Here is an 18,837-nt window from a genome sequence, read left to right as displayed (position 1 = left end):
TTATTTTTAAAGAATGTGAAATGATTTACATGTGTGATACATTCAATTCAAGTGACGGCTTGCTAGTAGATATGCCGATATTAAGTGCATCACAATCAAGCTTCTGCCATTTTAAAACTGTATTATTGGTGCTGCTGTAGGTGAGTGAGCCTCAAATCAAATTCTGCTTGTGGCCCGAGACAGTCTAGAGTTGGAAAAGTGATCCATTTTTTTTTAGCTATTTCACCATCTTGACCGACGCACATGTTCCTAAAAGTATCATGTGACCACCTTTCCATCTGCTAACGAGCTTTTGTGAAGCACTTAAACGCACCACCACCGCCCACTGTGAGCCGCTTCATCATATCGCGATAGACACCATCAGTCCGCGGAGCTAACGCAGAGCAACATGGCGGAAGGTGAGAGATTTCTTTTTTCTCTTAACTATTTTATACACGCCCTTTACTGTATTTTCATTGACATACCTTTCAAATAGTGTTACTCAACACCTTGACAGTTTAATAGGCCATGCATTGTCAGGGGTTGCTTTTCATGAAGTACCGCGATACTGTTCTTGTCACACTCATCACGCGAGGGGGCAAAATCTTGGCGTCGTTAGCGTCCGTTGGTGTTGCTGCTAGCCGAATTTTTGTTATACGAGTTGGGTGAAGTGGGCAAAATAAATTGCCCCTGCGGTAGACGCAGACGAGTAAGAAATGAATACCAATGCCAACAAGCTGACCATTATAAAGCGACTGTTAATGCGTAAAATGAGCGTGTGATGTTGCTATTAACTACTGATTAAATGCCAACGTCATGCTTCGCTGCAAACTGCCAGTCTAGTTTGATTTAGCAGCCTTTGCCGCTCCTCTAGCTGTCTGCTCTCAGCTTTTACAGATCGGTACGGGGCAAACAGGACTGTGAACCTGCCAGTACAGAAGGAGAGTCACACCTGATCAGCTCCCCCTGGGTACAGGTGAAAGGTCCGAGGGCACCTCCTATTTTAAGCCTAGAGTTCAAGGGAAATCTGCTTACAAACACACCAGGTTTACCAGTGCTGTTAAAGCTGCTCAGCTTTTTAAGAATTTCCTAGCGGTATCGCATTGACAAAGAACCACATCTCAGAATGGCAAACCCTTGATTTAGTTTATTAAATTTGTGTGCTTTTACTATTATTATCATCTGTGTTATGTTTTCTGTGTGCTTCGCCATCGTCCACTGCCAGATGAGTCCAAACAATCAGGTGCTTTTTTTTTTTTTTTTTTCTTCCCCCATGACCAGTGGCTCTGCCAGTGACGGTTTACGATGGACTACACAGTAACCTGCTGCCTCAGCAGTCTTGCTTCACTAAAACTTTTACTGGCTTAAAGGAAGGAAATGGGCCTCAGAGGAACTCTGCAGACTCTTGGCTTTTGTAACATTCACTTGAGAGAGGAGGAAGGTGTGGCTGTGCTGATGGGAATTTGATTTGAAGACTTGGGGAGAAGTCTTTGGTCACATCCCAGTTAAAAAGTTTTTTTCTTTTGCCATTCGGTTTAGTAGACCGGGAGAAATTGGTAAACAATTATTTAGATGAATAAATCCCAGGTGGTTTTCAAAGCTTTTTACTAATAAAAAAAAAAGAAAGAGAAATCTTAAAAAGTGCGACATGCCTCTGTTCTTTGACCCAATTATTCTGCTTCCTCGAATAATCGATTAAATCAGGTCCTAAAATAGTCGTTAGTTGCGGCCCTGGTTTTGATGTCCGCAGGTCTTCCTCTTTACTCTTAGGTTCCGGTTGCCTCACGCAGTCAACTTTAAACCCGTGTTTGCTGCAGACCTTTGTAAACCCTCCGTACTTGACCCTGTGTATGGATTTGTTTCTGCCCGCGCAGAGGAGGTGGGGAAGCTGCAGAAGCACCTGGCCTTGCTGAGGCAGGAGTACGTGAAGATGCAGCAGAAGCTGGCCGACACCGAGAGGCGCTGCGCCGTGCTCACCGCGCAGACCTCCAGCCAGGCCTCTCCCAGCCAATCGGGTGCAGACACCTTCATCAGCCGCCTGCTGGAATTTGTGGCCAACCTCTACCAACAGGAACACTACAGGTGAGGATCGCACTCGGAACGACCGGGATAAGTCTGGGTCAGCTTGATGAATATGCTGTTTTTTTGCAGTGATCTGAAAGTGAAAGTCGCGGGCAATCAATACTGTGCCCATAAGTTTGTGCTGGCCGCTCGCACCGATGTCTGGAGTCTGGCCAACCTGGCATCCACCGCTGAACTGGACCTTACTGGTGAGCAGCACTGATTGTGTTGGTGGAGTAGAAGTCATGATCCTCTTATCAGATATGACCGTTTTTGTTTTGGGGCATTTTTTTTTTTTTTTAAGTTGTGAGCTATTAAATTCTAAGGAGCTCTCTGTCAGTCAGAACACTTATTTGTTAATGAATAACAAAATATTTATTTGGGGGAAGTATTGTATGTATTGTCAAAATCAACAACAGATTCAGATTTCCTCTATTTTTAATTTTTTTCCATACCTGTGAGTTAGGACTGGGTAATAAATCTTTTTTTTTATCAATTAATCAAACTTTGAATTTTGAAGATGTAATTTTTGAGAAATCTGGATTATTTTTTTCCACTAATGTGCTTCTTGGATTTCCATATTTTAGAGTGATGTCAGCACATCCAGGACAGCCATGTTGTTTGACAAGTGTGTTTTACGTACAGCTTCTATTTATTTGTACTCTCAACTCTACAGCAGAACATTAGGGTCCAGGCTATTGTTGTTTAATTTTTTTAATCAAGAGAATAAAATCATATTGTCAAAATAATACAAGAATAAAGGGTCAGTATTACCAGAATGAAGTCGTAATTGTATGAGACGTTTTACACGAAAAACAACAAAAAATAAAATGAGGAAAGTTGGTCATTTTGTGAAGTTATCCTTTGGTTTTGCAGATGAGGAAATGCTTCATCTTTTAACATATGAGCACCAAATTATTATCAACATCAGGACTTTGAAACGATCGTGGAAATGACTGAGTTTATTTCAAAGACAGAACCAGACGGACTGAGGTGGTCATGTCAGACCTCGATAACAAAAAGCTTTTCTTTTTTTTTTCTCTCATTAAAATTATGTTTCTTCTAACTTAAATATTTTGTTCAGATAAAATTGCATCTTTATTCTGCTCTTATTATGACTGTATTCTTGTAATTAAGCAAAAATTCTCATAGTCTGGCCCTAACACGACTCGCAGGAGGGATTATTGAAATAAGTCAGTTTTTTTTTCTCTCATTTATATTTTCGTTTTTAGAAAAGAAAGCGAAAAAGAATTTGATTAAAATCAGATTGATTTGAAAAAATCTCATGTTTTACGTTTAAGTCATAATCTCCCATTCCTACTGTGAATAGATAACTATGTAGAGCAACAGATGCATCCCAATTAAAGCTAGTATTTACTTTCTAACCAAAGGTTTCACCTCAGTCTGTTTGTCATTTAAATGCTTCTCAGACTGCAAAGCTGAGGTAGCCATGGCGATGCTGCGCTGGGTGTACACAGACGAGTTGGAGCTCAGTGAGGATGACGCTTTTCTGATTGACCTGATGAAGCTGGCCAACCGGTTCCAGCTTCACCTGCTCAGAGAGCGGTAGGAGCAACCTGTCATTCACAGGCGCATCTCAATTTAAAAAATAAAAAAAATCCCTACTCATTTCAGAAAGCAGAATTCATAGATTTAATACATTCATTACATATAGAGTGAAATATTTGAAGTGTTTTCTTGTAATTTTGATGATTGTAGCTTTCCGCTAATGGAAACGTAAAATTAATAAGATCAATTAAAAAAAAAATCCAAATGTTATGTGATGTTGTTTTTATGGTTTACACAGTCGTAGAAAACTTTGGCCATCTGTTGGAACAGGTGTGAAAAAGGTGTGATGTCATCTGTAAACGTGAGGAACTGCATTCGCTTCTACCAAACAGCTGAGGAGCTGAACGCCAGCACCCTGATGAACTACTGTGGCGAGATCATAGCCAGCCACTGGGTGAGTAGCTTCAAGTTTCTGTGGCTTTCCTTTGAGGAAATGCAACTGTCATTTGCAGCCTTTTGCTACATTTCCTCCTTTGAGTCTCCCACAAACCAAAAAAATAATAATAATTCTTAGGAAAGCAGCAAAGTACTGTAGTCTGTTTCAGGTCATATTTTAAACTCTTCAAACACACTTTGTTTCATTTTCTGTAGTTCAAAAGCATCTCTAAACGGATGGATTTTTTAAAATTCTTGGCTTAAATGAAGTCAGTGTTTCGACCGTTTTGCTGTTTTCTTCACATTTGTTCCAGATTTGTGCTGCATAGAAGCCGAAAGCTTTTGTTTGGTTCTGGGGATGCAGAGCAGAACCACAAGACCCGAGTGGTCTGGAAGGTCGATATGACAATAACAGATCTTTAATGTATTTTAATTTGTAAACTAACGACGGTATTTTAAAGTCTATTCTCTGAGCTACAGGGAGCCATCGCAAGGACTTTATTGTTAGAGGTGCACCAATGAATCAGCTCAGATTTCTTTTGTTTTGTGCAATCAGTCTACTGATCACATCTACCTCCTCAAAGGTCTGATAATCAGCCGCTTCTCCCTGTTCCTCTGCCATAAGAGAAGGCTGACTGACCTGCCCGCCAGATCACATCTGCACATGCCAACTTATTGACATGGTGGTTATAGTTAGTGACCTTTCTGACCAAAAACTTTGCTAAAACAAAATCTGCACTTCTTCTTCTAACGTCTTGACTTTGATGTTTCTCTATGGGGTTTTTATGTTTACCCCCCTGTGGAATAAATAAAAACTCCCCATTTAGCTCAGATTTGTTTTACTGTCCTCTATTTTTATGCTGCAGAGAATCTGACCGATCCAATCTAAGACAAGACATTAAAAAGTCTATTCTGTGCAGAATAATCTCTTCTTTTTTTTTTTTTCCTGTTCCCATCATCGTATTCATCGTCTATGTTGTGACCGTTGCACGTCTGTTGCTTTATCATCAGGATGATCTGCGGAAAGAAGATTTCAGTACCATGAGTGCCCAACTTTTGTACAAGATGATCAAATCGAAAACGGAGTACCCTCTCCACAAAGCCATCAAAGTCGAGCGGGAAGATGTGGTGTTTCTGTATCTTATAGAGATGGATTCGCAGGTTGGACTCCGTTCTCCCTACGTCTTTATCGATCGAGTACTGCAAAGTTGCAATAAAAAGTTTGTTCCACTGCAGAGAAGTTGATGAGTTTTCTACCTGCTTGCAGTTACCGGGGAAACTGAATGAACTGGACAACAACGGGGACCTCGCTCTGGACCTGGCGCTCTCCAGAAAGCTGGAGGGGATCGCCACGACTCTGGTTAACAACAAAGCTGACGTGGACATGGTGGATCAGAGCGGCTGGAGCCTCCTTCATAAGGCCATCCAGAGAGGTTAGTCGGCCTCATCCGGTCTGCAACCTACCACTGGTGTACAACTAGACTTTAAAATAATTTCTGAGGAAAAAAAGAAACCTCATTTTCAATCAGGAATTTTCATTTCTTTTTTTTCCCTGACTAGGGGACGAATTTGCTTCCATCTTCCTGATCCGCCACGCGGCTCAGGTGAATGCAGCCACAGTGGGGGCAGTGGAAACCCCTCTCCATCTGGTCTGCTCCTTCAGCCCCAAGAAACACATGGCTGAGGTGATGAGCAGCATGGCCCAAATCGCAGAAGCTCTGCTCAAAGCTGGCGCTAACCCCAACATGCAGAACAGCAAAGGCAGGTGGGTCACATGATGCCGGCTCCGGGAGCTTTACTGCGTTGTAAACTTTAACTGCAGTGCAAAGTGTGACGCCGCTTCTTTACCCGTGTTGCGTTTTAGAACTCCGCTGCATGAAGCCGTGGCGTCGGGGAACGAGGCTGTGTTCAATCAGCTGCTACAGTGCAAACAGTGAGTCCCACTCTGATCAGAAATCACAGCAGTGCTCATTATGATCATTTCACATGTCTCTGGTGTAATGTAACTAGCTAATTCGAACCGTCTCCTGCAAAAAGTGTTCATACTCTTTGAACTCATTCACATTTTGCAGGGGTGCATCTAGGATTAGCATGGTAAAAGTATTTAATGCCCCTCACTTTTTAGATTTTAGTTTTTGTAGTATGTAGTTATTTAGTATAGTTTTTTGTGTTAGTAAAAGGCCCTTTAAAAGAGTCCATTGTTGTTGTTCTCCCAGTGGGGGAAGTAACAATGTTTGTCCCTCAGTTTTACAAAGAATCAACCCTTCCACTGAATTCTTTGGCTAAAAAAAATTATCTCAAGAATCAAAATGCAATTTGGGAATATTCTACATCCCATGCCTCTCTGAGTATTGTGTTGTAGATGTAGCAAAATTCACAAGATGAGCTCGGTAAATTTGAGAAAACATCTCTTTAGAATGCAGCACTTTCAGGCTGTCGGCATGGAGACGCATTGTTCTGTTAAGTAGCCCATATTCTGGTATCTGGTGGTCTTCCTGTTATTGTGGAAGTGCAGCGCATGCAACGGCCTGGAAACGTGTGTGGGGGTGCGCATGAGTGTATTGTACAAAAAAAAGGGGGAGGGGGGAAATCACTGCTTGGGCTGCCAATTAACATCTCTGTAAAGTATGTTAAGATTTGTGACAAGATGTGACAGACTTCAATTGGGCTGTGTGTAATTCTGGTTTAGACTCGACCTGGAGCTGAAGGACCATGAAGGCAGCACAGCTCTGTGGCTGGCTCTGCAGCACATCACCATGTCCTCAGATCTCTCTGTGAACCCGTTCGAGGACGACGCCCCGGTCGTGAACGGGACATCGTTCGACGAGAACGGCTTTGCCTCTCAGCTCATCAAGAGAGGAAGCAATCCCGACGCACCAGACGCCTCCACAGGTGCGGTTCGGGGCTTTTTGTTTGTTCGCCAATGTTGCCGACTGCTGCTTTTGTCACCGTGAAGGATAAAGCGATCTCCAAATGTATCTTATGTGTTGCCTTCCTTACAGGAAACTGCCTCTTGCAGAGAGCAGCTCGGGCAGGCAACGAGGCGGCGGCGCTTTTCCTGGCGACTCACGGGGCAAAAGTCAACCACGTGAATAAATGGGTACGCATTTTCTGGTGACGTCCAATGTGTGTTTTTTCCTTGTTCTTTTTCTAATGGATCATAACATGACGGCGAATATATGAATGCGTTCCCGCCTACAGGGCGAGAGCCCGCTTCATACGGCGTGTCGCTGCGGCCTGGCCAGCCTGACCGCCGAACTGCTCCAGCAGGGCGCCAACCCCAACCTGCAGACCCAGAAGTCCCTGCCTGAGGAAACCAACGGCGTGGCTCTGCAGACGCCGCTCCACATGGCCATAGCTCACAACCACCCAGATGTCGTTTCTGTCATCTTGGAACAAAAAGGTAAGCAAAGCTTTCAAGACCGGCTTACAGTATGTCGCAGTTTTTTTTTTCATAGTTTGGCTGGTGTGTTTTTTCCTCTTCATGACACATTTTTTAACTTGTGTAACTAATAGCTCAGAAAATATATCACTTGGCTAAACCATGAGCTTTGGCAAATGTGAGGAATAATGTATAACTTTCTTGAATATTTATGGCTCTTCGACGTTTTGAACGTCCTGATATTTGACCGCTTTTCTTCCTGTCTTGCCTCTCAGCCAACGCACTTCATGCCACCAACAACTTGCAGATCATTCCAGACTTCAGTCTCAAAGACTCCATGGACCAGACAGTCCTGGGTTTGGCCCTCTGGACAGGTACACTTCACTAAATGGATGCATTTATCTGCATCATCTAAACCTTTCTTGTTTTTTATTTTTATTTACGGAGTTCAACCACTTCCTGCCAGGTATGCACACTATTGCGGCCCAGCTGCTGGGCTCCGGGGCTTCTATCAATGACACTATGTCCAACGGACAAACCCTGCTTCACATGGCTATCCAAAGACAGGACAGCAAGAGCGCCCTCTTTCTTCTGGAACATCAGGCTGACATCAACGTTAGGTAGCAATAAATCTTACAAGTATTCCAGCAGTTGTTTTTCTTCATCGACTCGGATTAAAACCGATGGTGATTTTGATAGTAAATACGACGAAGGGCAATTTAGCTCCAGGTAGTCGTTGTGCTTGTGTTCATGCGATTCATGCTGGGTCGCCTCTACTTCCAGGACACAGGAGGGACAAACGGCGCTACAGCTGGCCATCGGTAACCAGCTGCCACTAGTGGTGGATGCCATTTGCACAAGAGGAGCTGATATGTCTGTTACAAATGAAAAGGGGGATCCTCCGTTATGGCTGGCCCTCGAGAATGGCCTGGAAGATATCGCGTCCACGCTGGTAAGAGGGGAGGGAAAAAAAGAAATTGTGTATGTTGACAGTAGGTTCAGTTGAACAACCAAGGAGTTGTGCTAAAGAGAATGTACAACAATTTGCAGGTTATTGCTAAATTACATGTTTTGTTAAGATGTTATCAGAGTTTTTGTAATTTTGCTTCGATGCATTTTTGGCTGATTCTGATTTCGCTTTTTTGTGGCATAAGAAATACAAAAAGTGTTTATTCAAGCCTTACTACAGTGAGCTTTTATTATTTACATTTTAAGATGAAAAAAGTGAATTCTTAAAGATAACTACTTGTTTGGACATGGTTTAGATTCACTGCTACTGGAAGTTTAAAACGATATTCAATGGCAAATACTTTTGGAGGAGAATCTGTTTGACTCTCTTTAGTTAAAACGACAGTTTTTTTTTTTTAATGTTTTGTTGGCTCTAGTGGCCTTTATTTGAAAGTAGTTAGACAGAAAAGAGGGTAATGGGAGAGGGAAAAGACATGTGGCAAATGTCACCTGGCCGGGAATCAAACCTGCGACCACCACCACGAGGATTATGGCCTCAGTTGTCATGCTTTGCCCCTGCGCCACCATAGCACCCCAAAAGACAGACGTTTTAAGATATTTTTCTCTAGAGGCAGACTGTTAGAAGAGGCTGATATGCTATGACACATTTTACAAAACAATATTCAACACAGATCTGTAAGAAGAAAAAGCAAAGAAAACTTTGAAGAAATTGAGATTTAAAAAAATAAATCTAGAATCTAAAAATCTAGATTCAGAATGGCGATGATGGAAAGATGCGTTTCAGCCAAAGTGTCAATTTTGACAGTGAGATAAAACAATCAAAATCTTTCTGCATTTCAAAGAAATTTGAAACTCAAAATGATTAAGCAATTTGTACGTTTACTTTTTTCTGGTCCTTTCATTCATGAGTTCTTTTAGTTGTTACATTAATTATTCATATTTATTGAGTGAATGGGGGAAAAAGAAAGTACAATGAAAGCCCAGATGCTGGTTGTGCTTCAGCAACCATATTGACATATCGTAAAGAGTAAAGCTCTGCTGCTTAAAGGGAATTTATAAAGATCAATGGCATGAGCTATCGCTAGCTGTTTTCTTTGTAAGCAACTCATGGAAGGTTATAAAACTGCTAATGGTTGGTACGAAGTCATAGAATGACAAACTGGACAGTGCATCTTGTTCTACTGCTCCACCATGCTACGTAGCAAAGGAATTAACAGCCAATTTGGCAAGTAAATATTAACAGAGGTCCCAGACTGAAGCAGAAAATTAGAACAGAAACCAATTGCAATCTGATTCTAGTTAATCACTAATAATTTATATTTTGTTGTAAAATTACTAAACGTGGAAACTATTTATGGTTAATGCTAATAAATGTGCCAAGTACAGATCTTTTTTTTTCTTTTTATTTAACACTGTAAATAAGTAAACTAAACATGGACTTATCCCATACCATTTCCATTATTTCACTCTAAAGGAAAAAAAACAACCTCCAAATAAATTGATATATTTTTCTGATACTTTTTAGAAAGAACACTGAGCTTTCAAAAAAAGGGTTGGAGAGTAAGCCAACAGTCTCAAGTGTTTTTTGCATCGATTTGAAATTTTAGTCTCATGGCAAGTTTCTTTTAAATAAGGAGCCGAAGCAACGTCACACTGAGTGAAAATATACTATTTAAAAAATGACTGAATGTTTAGAGTTCACATCTTCAGCAGATCATTTCAACAGTCTGGATCAAACGTTGGTTGCTAACAGAGGCACAGGTGGTAAACAGCAGTCTCCCTGGGGATCCCATAAAGAATGTATTAAATGGGAGCCTGAATGAATGGTCAACATGCAACCATAAACAACTTTTCCTTTTAAATCCCCTGTCTACATCTTAGTGCTTCGTCTGACTTAACTTTTGACTATTTTTGGGAAGAAATAGCAGAAGAAAAGAAAAATCCAAGGAATGCATTTTTGCACTATTTTCTTTTTCTGACATAACTCCCTTTTTGCCCACTAGGTGCGTCATGGGTGCGATGCCACATGTTGGAGCCCGGGCCCCTCTGGCTGCCTGCAAACCCTCCTGCACAGAGCTGTGGATGAGAACAATGAGGTCTCCGCCTGCTTTCTCATCCGCAGGTTTGCTACTTTTCCTGTGTGCAGACGAAACCTACTGCTGTTTTTCTTTTATCTAGATTTTATTAAAAAAACAATCCCAAAAATAAACGGTGAAGTATCAAAAGTATGTTGACATTTTAGGTCTGCGGCCAGGAGACGTATTGTAAACTCAGTTGGAGTTTAGTACATCTTCGGTGTGTGTGTGTCTCTAGCGGCTGTGACGTGAACAGCCCAAGGCGGCCCGGACCTAATGGGGAAGGAGATGAAGAAGCCCGAGACGGACAATCACCCCTCCACCTGGCGAGCAGCTGGGGTCTGGAGGATGTGGTGCAGTGCCTTTTAGAGTTTGGAGCTAATGTCAATGCACAAGTGAGTTCATTCTGTCAGTTTTTCTTTTTTTTTCCTGATTCATTTTTTTTTTTTTTTTTTTTTGTGTGTGGAAGCAAATCAAAGTTGTGAATGTGTGGCATTTGTGTGTTTTCAGGATTCAGAGGGCAGAGCTCCCATCCACGCTGCTATCAGCAACCAGCACAACGTCATTATCCAGCTCCTTATTTCCCATCCGGAGATCCGGCTCAACCTCCGGGATCGCCAAGGTATGACGCCGTTCGCCTGCGCCATGACGCACAAGAACAACAAGGCAGCGGAGGCTATCCTAAAGAGGGAGTCCGGTGCTGCGGAACAGGTAGCGGGGGTGGGGAGGAAAGATGCGCGAGAACGGCATGGAAAAGCACACTGCTTGAACGTTTTTGTGTATTAAAATGTTCGCTTCTGTCCAGGTGGACAACAAAGGAAGGAATTTCCTCCATTTGGCTGTTCAAAACTCGGACATCGAAAGCGTCCTGTTCCTCATCAGCGTTCAGGCTAACGTAAACTCCCGAGTTCAGGATGCTGCCAAACTCACCCCTCTCCACCTGGCTGTGCAGGCCGGTTCTGAGATCATTGTCCGCAACCTGGTACAAAACTCCTTTCTTTTTATTTTCTTCCCAGTCTGATTCCTAACGTTGTAGTGAAATGAATAACATTTGGTTGTGTATTTGTGTCCAGCTGCTTGCCGGAGCCAAAGTAAACGAGCTGACCAAACACAGGCAGACGGCGCTACATCTGGCTGCCCAGCAAGACCAGGCCACTATTTGTTCTGTGTTGTTGGAGAACGGCATAGATTTTGCTGCTGAGGATGAAAATGGCAACAATGGTAATTATTTTTTTTTTTTTTTAGTAGTAATTTTCTAATCAAAGATGATGGCTCTCTTTCTTCACTCAAATCTAAACATTTTTCATTTTGATACACTTGGTCCTAAACCTGTTGCAAACAGTTAAGTACGATGATTTAAAATTAGCTTGATCATTTCCATTCTGAAAATTTTTGTGGGGCGACTTTATTAATTTGAATTTGCACGATGAAACAAAATTCTTATGAGGAATTTTTCGTGATTTATGATGGAGTTACTTGTCTAACTAGAACTGCTGCTGTAAAAGCCTGACAAGATCATTGCTGATGCTTTGCTCATAATTTGCATGGAAACAGAGTTTTTTATTATTATTTACACATCATTTTGCAAACATTTCACATTTTTCTGAATCTTGACCTTTTTGTGCCTGCTTGTGGTCTTGAACTTGCCGTCTTACAGTGACCCGATTTTAGGTCTTTTTGCTAGAACCAAGCAAATTGTAAATGAGGGACGGGGAGGAATGAATGTAGGACTTATTTTATACCATGAAACTGATATGTTGCAGGAACTAGTAAACATTCATGATCTTTCACCGACAAACCAATAGGTTTCTTTAAAAGTAGTAACACATTAGTAGCTGTTGTTGAGCCGTAAGAGAGGGAAATGAAAGGAGCAGCTGCACCCAGAGGAGAGGAGTTTAGGTTGGGCCCGGCTCATTTGCATTCCCAAGTATCCTTGCATGGCAAATGTTTTGAGCTGGTTCCAACCCTGAAGCCGTTCTGAAAAGCATCCGTAGTGAGTGCCATCCTATGTAGGACTGCAACTTATTATTTCGGTGATTAATTATTCTGATGATTAACCGGAATAATAATGGCAATAATTTAAGTTTTTAAATTTAACATTTTAATGAAAGGTTTATTTCTGGGTCATAAGTTAATTTACTTGCATTAGTAAATTAGATTACTTTAGTAAATCTGAACTGCATATTTACAAAGACATTTTTTTTTTAATCTTAAATAGAAAATGCATATATTTTTGTACAGTTTTGGCTGAATTATTACTCCGAATATGTTGTTTTTCAGTAAATAGCCTTTTTTGAGTCTGAATACTTCAGTTAACAGTCAATTACTAAATTAGTTGACAATTATTTCGATAATCAATTAAGTCGATTAATGGTTTACGTCCTAATCGTACTCTGTCTCATAGCCACGGTATGTAACTTTTATGAAACATGTTTTTTTTTTTTGTTTTTTTTTTACATATTTTGTTAAAATTATGATGCTGCGACAGCATAGTGTCAGACAATCTGTGAAAAAAGAGCGCCTCTGCCTTCTCCCACTAACTCTTGATTGCTTGTTTATGACCGGGAGTGGTTCATTTCTTCAGACCGCAGTAGCAAATCGATCGATTCACAGATTATCCGTCTCATATTGTACTGTCACAACGTGGAGACAGTTTTAACAAATATGGAAAAGTTACATACTGTAGCTTTAAGGTTCATTCATTTCATTTTCAAATCATGATTCTAATAAACATTTCTTTCCTCTGCTGCTGTTTTTCCAGCTCTGCATCTGGCTGTGATGCAGGGCCGCCTTAACAACGTCAGAACCCTTCTGACGGAGTCCAACATCGATGCTGAGGCCTTCAATCTCAGGTACTTTTAGTTCCTTTTAGTCCCATGTTTCACTGGGAGCCCATGTGTAGCAAAATGTTGGCGATGAAGCAAAAATGCATTTTTTTATTATTATTTTTTTGTCTACTTAGGGGTCAATCGCCAATGCACGTACTAGGGCATTACGGTAAAGAGAACGCGGCAGCCATCTTTGAGTTATTCCTGGAGTGTATGCCAGAATACCCTCTAGACAAGCCAGACGGCGAAGGGAACACTGGTACTGTGTTGATGTTTATCATGCAAGTTAAAATAAGAGCTCCACTGTAATAACGCATTGACTGGTGTGTTTGCTTCATTGCAGTTCTGCTTCTGGCCTACATGAAAGGGAACGCCAACCTGTGCCGAGCCATCGTGAGGGCTGGGGCTCGACTGGGCGTCACAAATAATCAGGGCACTAATATTTTCAACTACCAAGTTGCAACCAAACAGCTGCTCTTCCGCCTTTTAGGTGGGTTTTTCTGCTTTTTATTCAAAACGAGAGCTGCTCTTATACTCCAATATGTTTGTAAGCAAGCCACATTGTTGCTTTTGTAGATATGCTGTCCAAAGAGCCCCCTTGGTGTGATGGGTCCAACTGCTATGAATGTACTGCGAAGTTTGGTGTAACGACACGGAAACATCACTGGTTAGTTGGCAGCCATTTTCATCTACACCTTACGGTCATTCATGGTCAGCAGTTTGGAGAATAACAGAGTTTTGCACAAAATCTACTGTTTCTGTGTTTTCAAGTGTGTTTGTTGGAAGTTTATGTGCTACATTGAAGTTCAGTATGAACTTATAACATAACTTCATATGTTACAAAGGCCTTTTATAGAAAAATGCATGAGATTTATAAAACCTGTGTGAATGTTTTGATCCCTTGTGACACCATTTTATCAGGTTGAAAAAAAAACCTTGTTCATTACCAATTGCTCCTACATTCTTAGTATGGAGGGAACAAAGGGACAAAATGAATAAATCCATCACTCATTAAGTGTACCATCAAATAAATCAATATTTAAATTAATGTTTAATCTAGTTAAGACAACTAATTACACTATAGCATAATTCCACTTTTTTTTCTTTTTTTTTATGTTGGCAATCTGCCTCTGTGCTCTTAAAATGCTCACATGGCAGAATCACAGAATCAGGCTAAACTAGTGGAGTTGAACAAAACAGTGTAAGCCCTGCCCCTCATTAACCAGGAAGCAAATGCATAATTAATTAATTGCCTTCTTTGGTTATTATAAGTTTGCATCTTAATGATTTGACATATTTTATGGCACATTTAATAATTTATTTATTAATTGTGCCCCTCCTTTCTTGGCTCGTGTTGCTAAGTGATAATGACAGCACATGGAGATAAACCTGATAGGCAACACAAGGGTTTCCAGCAGTGCTCCCTTTTAAAGCAACTCTTAATGCTTTTCTAATTCAATCAAAATGAGTGATATCAGCTTCACTCAGTGAACCAGAAGATGCTAGCTGATGCTAGCTTGCCATTGTGGGGGTGGGGAGCTGAGCTAATGCACAGAGCAAAACAGCTTCTCTCCATCTGAAACATTTTCCTACCAATCTATACTCCATCCTAATTACCGCCTTCAAAAACCAAAGCAGTAAAATTTGTCAAAACTAAAATTCTGGCTACGACTGTACAACAAATGAGCTTCCAGAAATTGTTCTTGCTCTAACACGTCACTGTCCAGCTCCTTAACCACGCTCTTGTTCCCTCTTTGACTCCAGCCGCCATTGTGGGCGCCTGCTGTGCCACAAGTGCTCTATAAAGGAGATACCAATCATCAAGTTCGACTTGAACAAGCCGGTGAGAGTGTGCGACATCTGCTTTGACGTACTGACCCTGGGTGGGGTATCATAATGCCGCAACTCGCCGCCGCTATTCAGGAATGCCACGAGGAAGGGCCGCGACGAGCAGCGGATACCGAGGACCATCGTCTTTATACTACTCCAGTCTATGGAAAACTATTAATCTTCTAGAGAGACATCTCAAATAGAAACATCGTCTTTTTGTTGGTTTGAATCAAAAGTGTCTGAACACAGCTCGGCGACAGCTTGGACGGAGTTTTCTTTCTTCCTCGATGGGTGGGGTTTGTGGCGATTGGCTCCTACAGTCGAGGCCGTTGTGGTGATACTTCAATCCGGTGATAACATTTGTAGAAGGGTTTACCTTTCCTCTGTTGGGTTGTTTTACCATCCACGGGATTCAAACGGACTCTCCCGAAGCAGAAAAATGCAGTGCGACAAACTGATTCATTTATAACAGTTTTGATTATTCATGTTTGTAATCTGCTATCATTCACCCTCAGTTGATTTTTCTTGTGAGGTAACTGATCCGAATGAGTAAAACTAATCATGTTGAGATGACTACAACAAATCCTGTCAAGTCGGCAGATGAAATGGCACAACTTGAATCTTTTTTCTTTTTCTCTAGTGTAAATGAAAATTGAGTGTAACATACGACAGAGCATTAGGGGACACTAAAGAAAAAATAAAATTACAAGAATAAAGTCGTATAACCAGAATAAAGTTGGACTAGTCACAATAGAACAGTCGTAGTAGTAATGCAAGAATAAAGTTGTAATATTACTAGGATATGGTCATAGTAGACTCATCAGATTATTGGGACACAGCCTGCTACTGATGCTAATCTGATGTTGATGTGTTAATAAATGAAGTATTTCCTTATTTGTAAAACCAATGCCAAAGTATAACTTCACAAGATGCTCAACATTCCTCATCTGCAGCTGCAAGGCTGCCTTTTTTGTGTGTCTAAGTTCTCATATCACAACTTTATTCTTGCGATATTGTGACTTTATTCTCGTTTTTTTCTTCTTCTTTTTCCTAGCCTTGCCCTAAAACTCAGTCGTAATAAAGATCAAGAATCTGAGAACCGAATTCATCAAATGAACTCGCAGCATTCTGTTGACAGTCATCTTCAGTTACGCATCCTTCTCATGTCGCCTACGCTTCTCGTTTCATTTGTAGCCTTTGTACACCAGTTATATCATGAATCATGTTCTGAAATGGATCACCAAATAACATTCCTTCTTCTGAATTGTTTTGTCCTGCCATCACTGGTATCTTTTTGATGTTTAACGCTCTTAATTTTCTCAGCCTAACAGGTGCACTTTATCAGAAACACGAGACATTTCAGATCATCGGGGAGAATGTGGACTAAGTAGAGGGTCGGCCAAGTGGAGCGGCCTCTTTAAGTATTGTTAAATTGTACAGATAAATGTCTGATATTTTTTGACCACTACAACTGTTTTGTACTTTAAAATGCAGTTTGTGCTTGTCATTGTGACAAACCCTAAAAAAGAAAAAAATCTTGCCTCTGTTAATCTTTTATGCACATTGTTTAATCTTTTATGCACATTGTATTGTATCTGTATGCTCAGATATCTAGCCCGTCTCTTCCTGGTGTATTCTTTTAGAGAAAGGGAGGACAACTTTACATAAAGGTCATTGACAAACCGTGCAGTAAAATCTCTTTATTCTGCTTGATATACACATATATATATATAAAAAAAGGTTCGTTGTAATTGTGAATAAATTGGGCTCATTTTTCTTAGTCGTCTCCCACCATGCACGACTCGGCATCTGAAGGGCAGCCATCATATTTCTGCATGCTGGGATGATCTGCTGCTGCAGATGGATCTTTGATACAGACGCACCGTGTATGACCGGAACCTGGGGAGAAGAACTTTCGCGGTACGCCAGTCCAGTCTCTTTTTACTCCACCGCTGCATTGGAGTGTGAGGGGGGGGGACATTACATTTTTCAAATTTCATAATGATGCTTATGTGACAATGGGTCTGAAGTGTTTCCTTACCTTTTAGTAGAGCACCAGACTCTTTTGCCCCGACTAGAGCTCCACTCGGAGTTGCAAGGAGGAAAGCGAATCTTCTCGGCTTCTGATTGGGCCTTCAGTTTCTGGCCCTCTGCTAGTGATGCTTCAACCTCCAGCAGGGCCTCTGTGGGCTGTCCAGTCTCATCGTAGAACTGTCCCACTACCAACCCTGAAATTCAGCGCAATGTACTGTACAGAAATGATTTCCTTGGTCAGATCTGTTCAAGTCAAGCAGTGTACACTGTACAGGCTGGTGGGGATATGGACTTAAAAGTTTTATCACAATTTTTTGTGGCATTGTGATAAGAGCTATTAATTACTACTTTTGAAGGTAATGGTATGGCTGTGACTGGATGATACAGCAATCGGAGCCCTCAAACACTAATACCGCTCCTGGAAAACGTTTCCATTTGTTTCGTTTTTGTTTTTTTGTATTACCCTAATTGGACAAATCTGATCTTTGAGTGTCATTTTATGGGAGAAGGGTCAAACTAAATAATTTCTTTTTTTTTTAGCAATTAGTAAACCATAACATCCCTAAAGTCTAAATATGATAAAACAAAGTCCCATTTCCCTTGACCTTTCTTCAAAGTGGGAAAAACAAGAAAATGTGCAATTCAAAGAAGGCAGTTGAACTTTGTAAATCAGAAAATATCAACTAGCTGTGTCCTAGGGATGCAAAAAAAGGATGGATTATTACAAATAAGTAAAAAAGTGTACTGAAAAATAAAAAGGGACGAAAGGTGCTGGATCCATGCATCTGAAACACATTCTGGCTGATTTTGTCTCTAAGGGTGACCGTTGAGATCAAAACGTGTTAAGCTGAATAAACCACAGTTTTCCATTGAAGTAGGACAATGATTCCCAACATATAACCGTTTTTAGGAAAATGTTAGAAAATCCACAATAACAAATCAGTGTTGTGTTTAGTGGATCTTCAGTTGAATCCCATCGCAATGGTTGGTAATGGGGGGGAAAAACATTTTATTACTCTAAAACACCTGAAGAGGAGGAATATGTTGAGGAATGTTTACAAAGAAAATGAGAGGCTTAAATTATAAAGATCCTTACCAACATGCTGGTATTCTTTGTGATAAAAATCCAGCCAGTCATAAAGGGCCACCACCTCCAGTGGAGACAAACTGGAGACATCATCCGTCAGGCCACTTTCTGTGAAGTCTCCTGTGATGAAAGCCAAGGAGGAATCTTTCCCTGAAAATACACAGGCTTTCAATGTTGTGACACAGCATACAACGTAATATCGTACTACTTAATAATAAAGTGGTTCTAGCTTAATAATACTGTGGACTCAGTTTGAAGAGTCGCATCACCTGCCATAAAGTGATAACCACCCCCAGGTCCATAATGCTTGTGTCCTTTGGATACGTCAAAAACCTGGCCCAGAATGGCCAAGTAAAGGCCCCTGCTGCCCTTTTCTCCGTCGTATAGAGACAGGGCACTCCTGCTCAGGAGCCGCGCCGGGGCCACCTTCTGTGATTCCCCTCCCCAACCAACGGACCAGTCAGGAGGGAAAAACAGCACTGCCACTAAAACAGACAAACACGCGCCCAGCGCGTATCTCAGCATGTTTATTTGGAGCCTGCTGGGTTATCCAAATACTTACATCACTTCATGCCTTTTAGAATGGACAGTGACGGAGCAGGTGTTTCCGTAATAACAGACAGCAAAGCGCATGCGCAGCCAAGAAAC

General features: G+C 41.2%; 2 protein-coding genes across 3 annotated transcripts; one reads left to right on the top strand and one right to left on the bottom strand.

The window, feature by feature from the left end:
* The first annotated feature begins 301 nt into the window (after nucleotides 1–301).
* On the top strand, nucleotides 302–16,757 carry ankfy1 (ankyrin repeat and FYVE domain containing 1). Of its 2 annotated transcripts, none has more exons than XM_005800791.3 (25): nucleotides 302–398; nucleotides 1,854–2,061; nucleotides 2,131–2,249; nucleotides 3,471–3,606; nucleotides 3,880–4,003; nucleotides 4,996–5,145; nucleotides 5,252–5,417; nucleotides 5,545–5,749; nucleotides 5,849–5,917; nucleotides 6,674–6,876; nucleotides 6,987–7,084; nucleotides 7,186–7,387; nucleotides 7,642–7,740; nucleotides 7,833–7,986; nucleotides 8,150–8,318; nucleotides 10,339–10,457; nucleotides 10,649–10,805; nucleotides 10,921–11,121; nucleotides 11,216–11,392; nucleotides 11,484–11,631; nucleotides 13,172–13,262; nucleotides 13,373–13,497; nucleotides 13,582–13,728; nucleotides 13,815–13,905; nucleotides 15,003–16,757. In XM_005800791.3, the coding sequence occupies exons 1-25, from the start codon at nucleotides 389–391 to the stop codon at nucleotides 15,133–15,135; spliced, it is 3,501 nt and encodes a 1,166-aa protein (XP_005800848.1). In that variant the 5' UTR covers nucleotides 302–388; the 3' UTR covers nucleotides 15,136–16,757. The 2 variants fall into 2 exon arrangements, with proteins under 2 accessions (XP_005800848.1, XP_023197719.1); XM_023341951.1 differs by lacking the exon at nucleotides 302–398 and adding an exon at nucleotides 643–962.
* Nucleotides 16,735–18,837, bottom strand: LOC102223197 (neuferricin). The gene is made up of 4 exons (XM_005800790.3): nucleotides 18,459–18,837; nucleotides 18,199–18,339; nucleotides 17,110–17,296; nucleotides 16,735–17,020 (listed from the first exon to the last, which is right to left on the bottom strand). Exons 1-4 carry the CDS (start codon nucleotides 18,712–18,714, stop codon nucleotides 16,846–16,848), a joined length of 759 nt encoding a protein of 252 aa, XP_005800847.1. The 5' UTR covers nucleotides 18,715–18,837; the 3' UTR covers nucleotides 16,735–16,845.

The sequence above is a fragment of the Xiphophorus maculatus genome, chromosome 11 (genome assembly GCF_002775205.1).
Source record: "Xiphophorus maculatus strain JP 163 A chromosome 11, X_maculatus-5.0-male, whole genome shotgun sequence".
NCBI classification, from domain to species: domain Eukaryota; kingdom Metazoa; phylum Chordata; class Actinopteri; order Cyprinodontiformes; family Poeciliidae; genus Xiphophorus; species Xiphophorus maculatus.
The sequence above is the reverse complement of the archived record's forward strand: the minus strand, read 5'-3'. Positions and strand labels throughout refer to the sequence as shown.

Excerpts from the sequence above, each read along its gene's own strand:
- LOC102223197 (XM_005800790.3), bottom strand. The coding sequence starts at position 18,714 with ATGCTGAGATACGCGCTGGGCGCGTGTTTGTCTGTTTTAGTGGCAGTG. Across the intron at positions 17,297-18,198 it reads CAAAGAATACCAGCATGTTG|GGTTGGTAGTGGGACAGTTC; the intron begins GTAAGGATCTTT and ends GCTGAATTTCAG. Across the intron at positions 17,021-17,109 it reads GTCTGGTGCTCTACTAAAAG|CGGTGGAGTAAAAAGAGACT; the intron begins GTAAGGAAACAC and ends ACTCCAATGCAG.
- ankfy1 (XM_005800791.3), top strand. Across the intron at positions 5,146-5,251 it reads TTATAGAGATGGATTCGCAG|TTACCGGGGAAACTGAATGA; the intron begins GTTGGACTCCGT and ends ACCTGCTTGCAG. Across the intron at positions 7,388-7,641 it reads TGTCATCTTGGAACAAAAAG|CCAACGCACTTCATGCCACC; the intron begins GTAAGCAAAGCT and ends CTTGCCTCTCAG.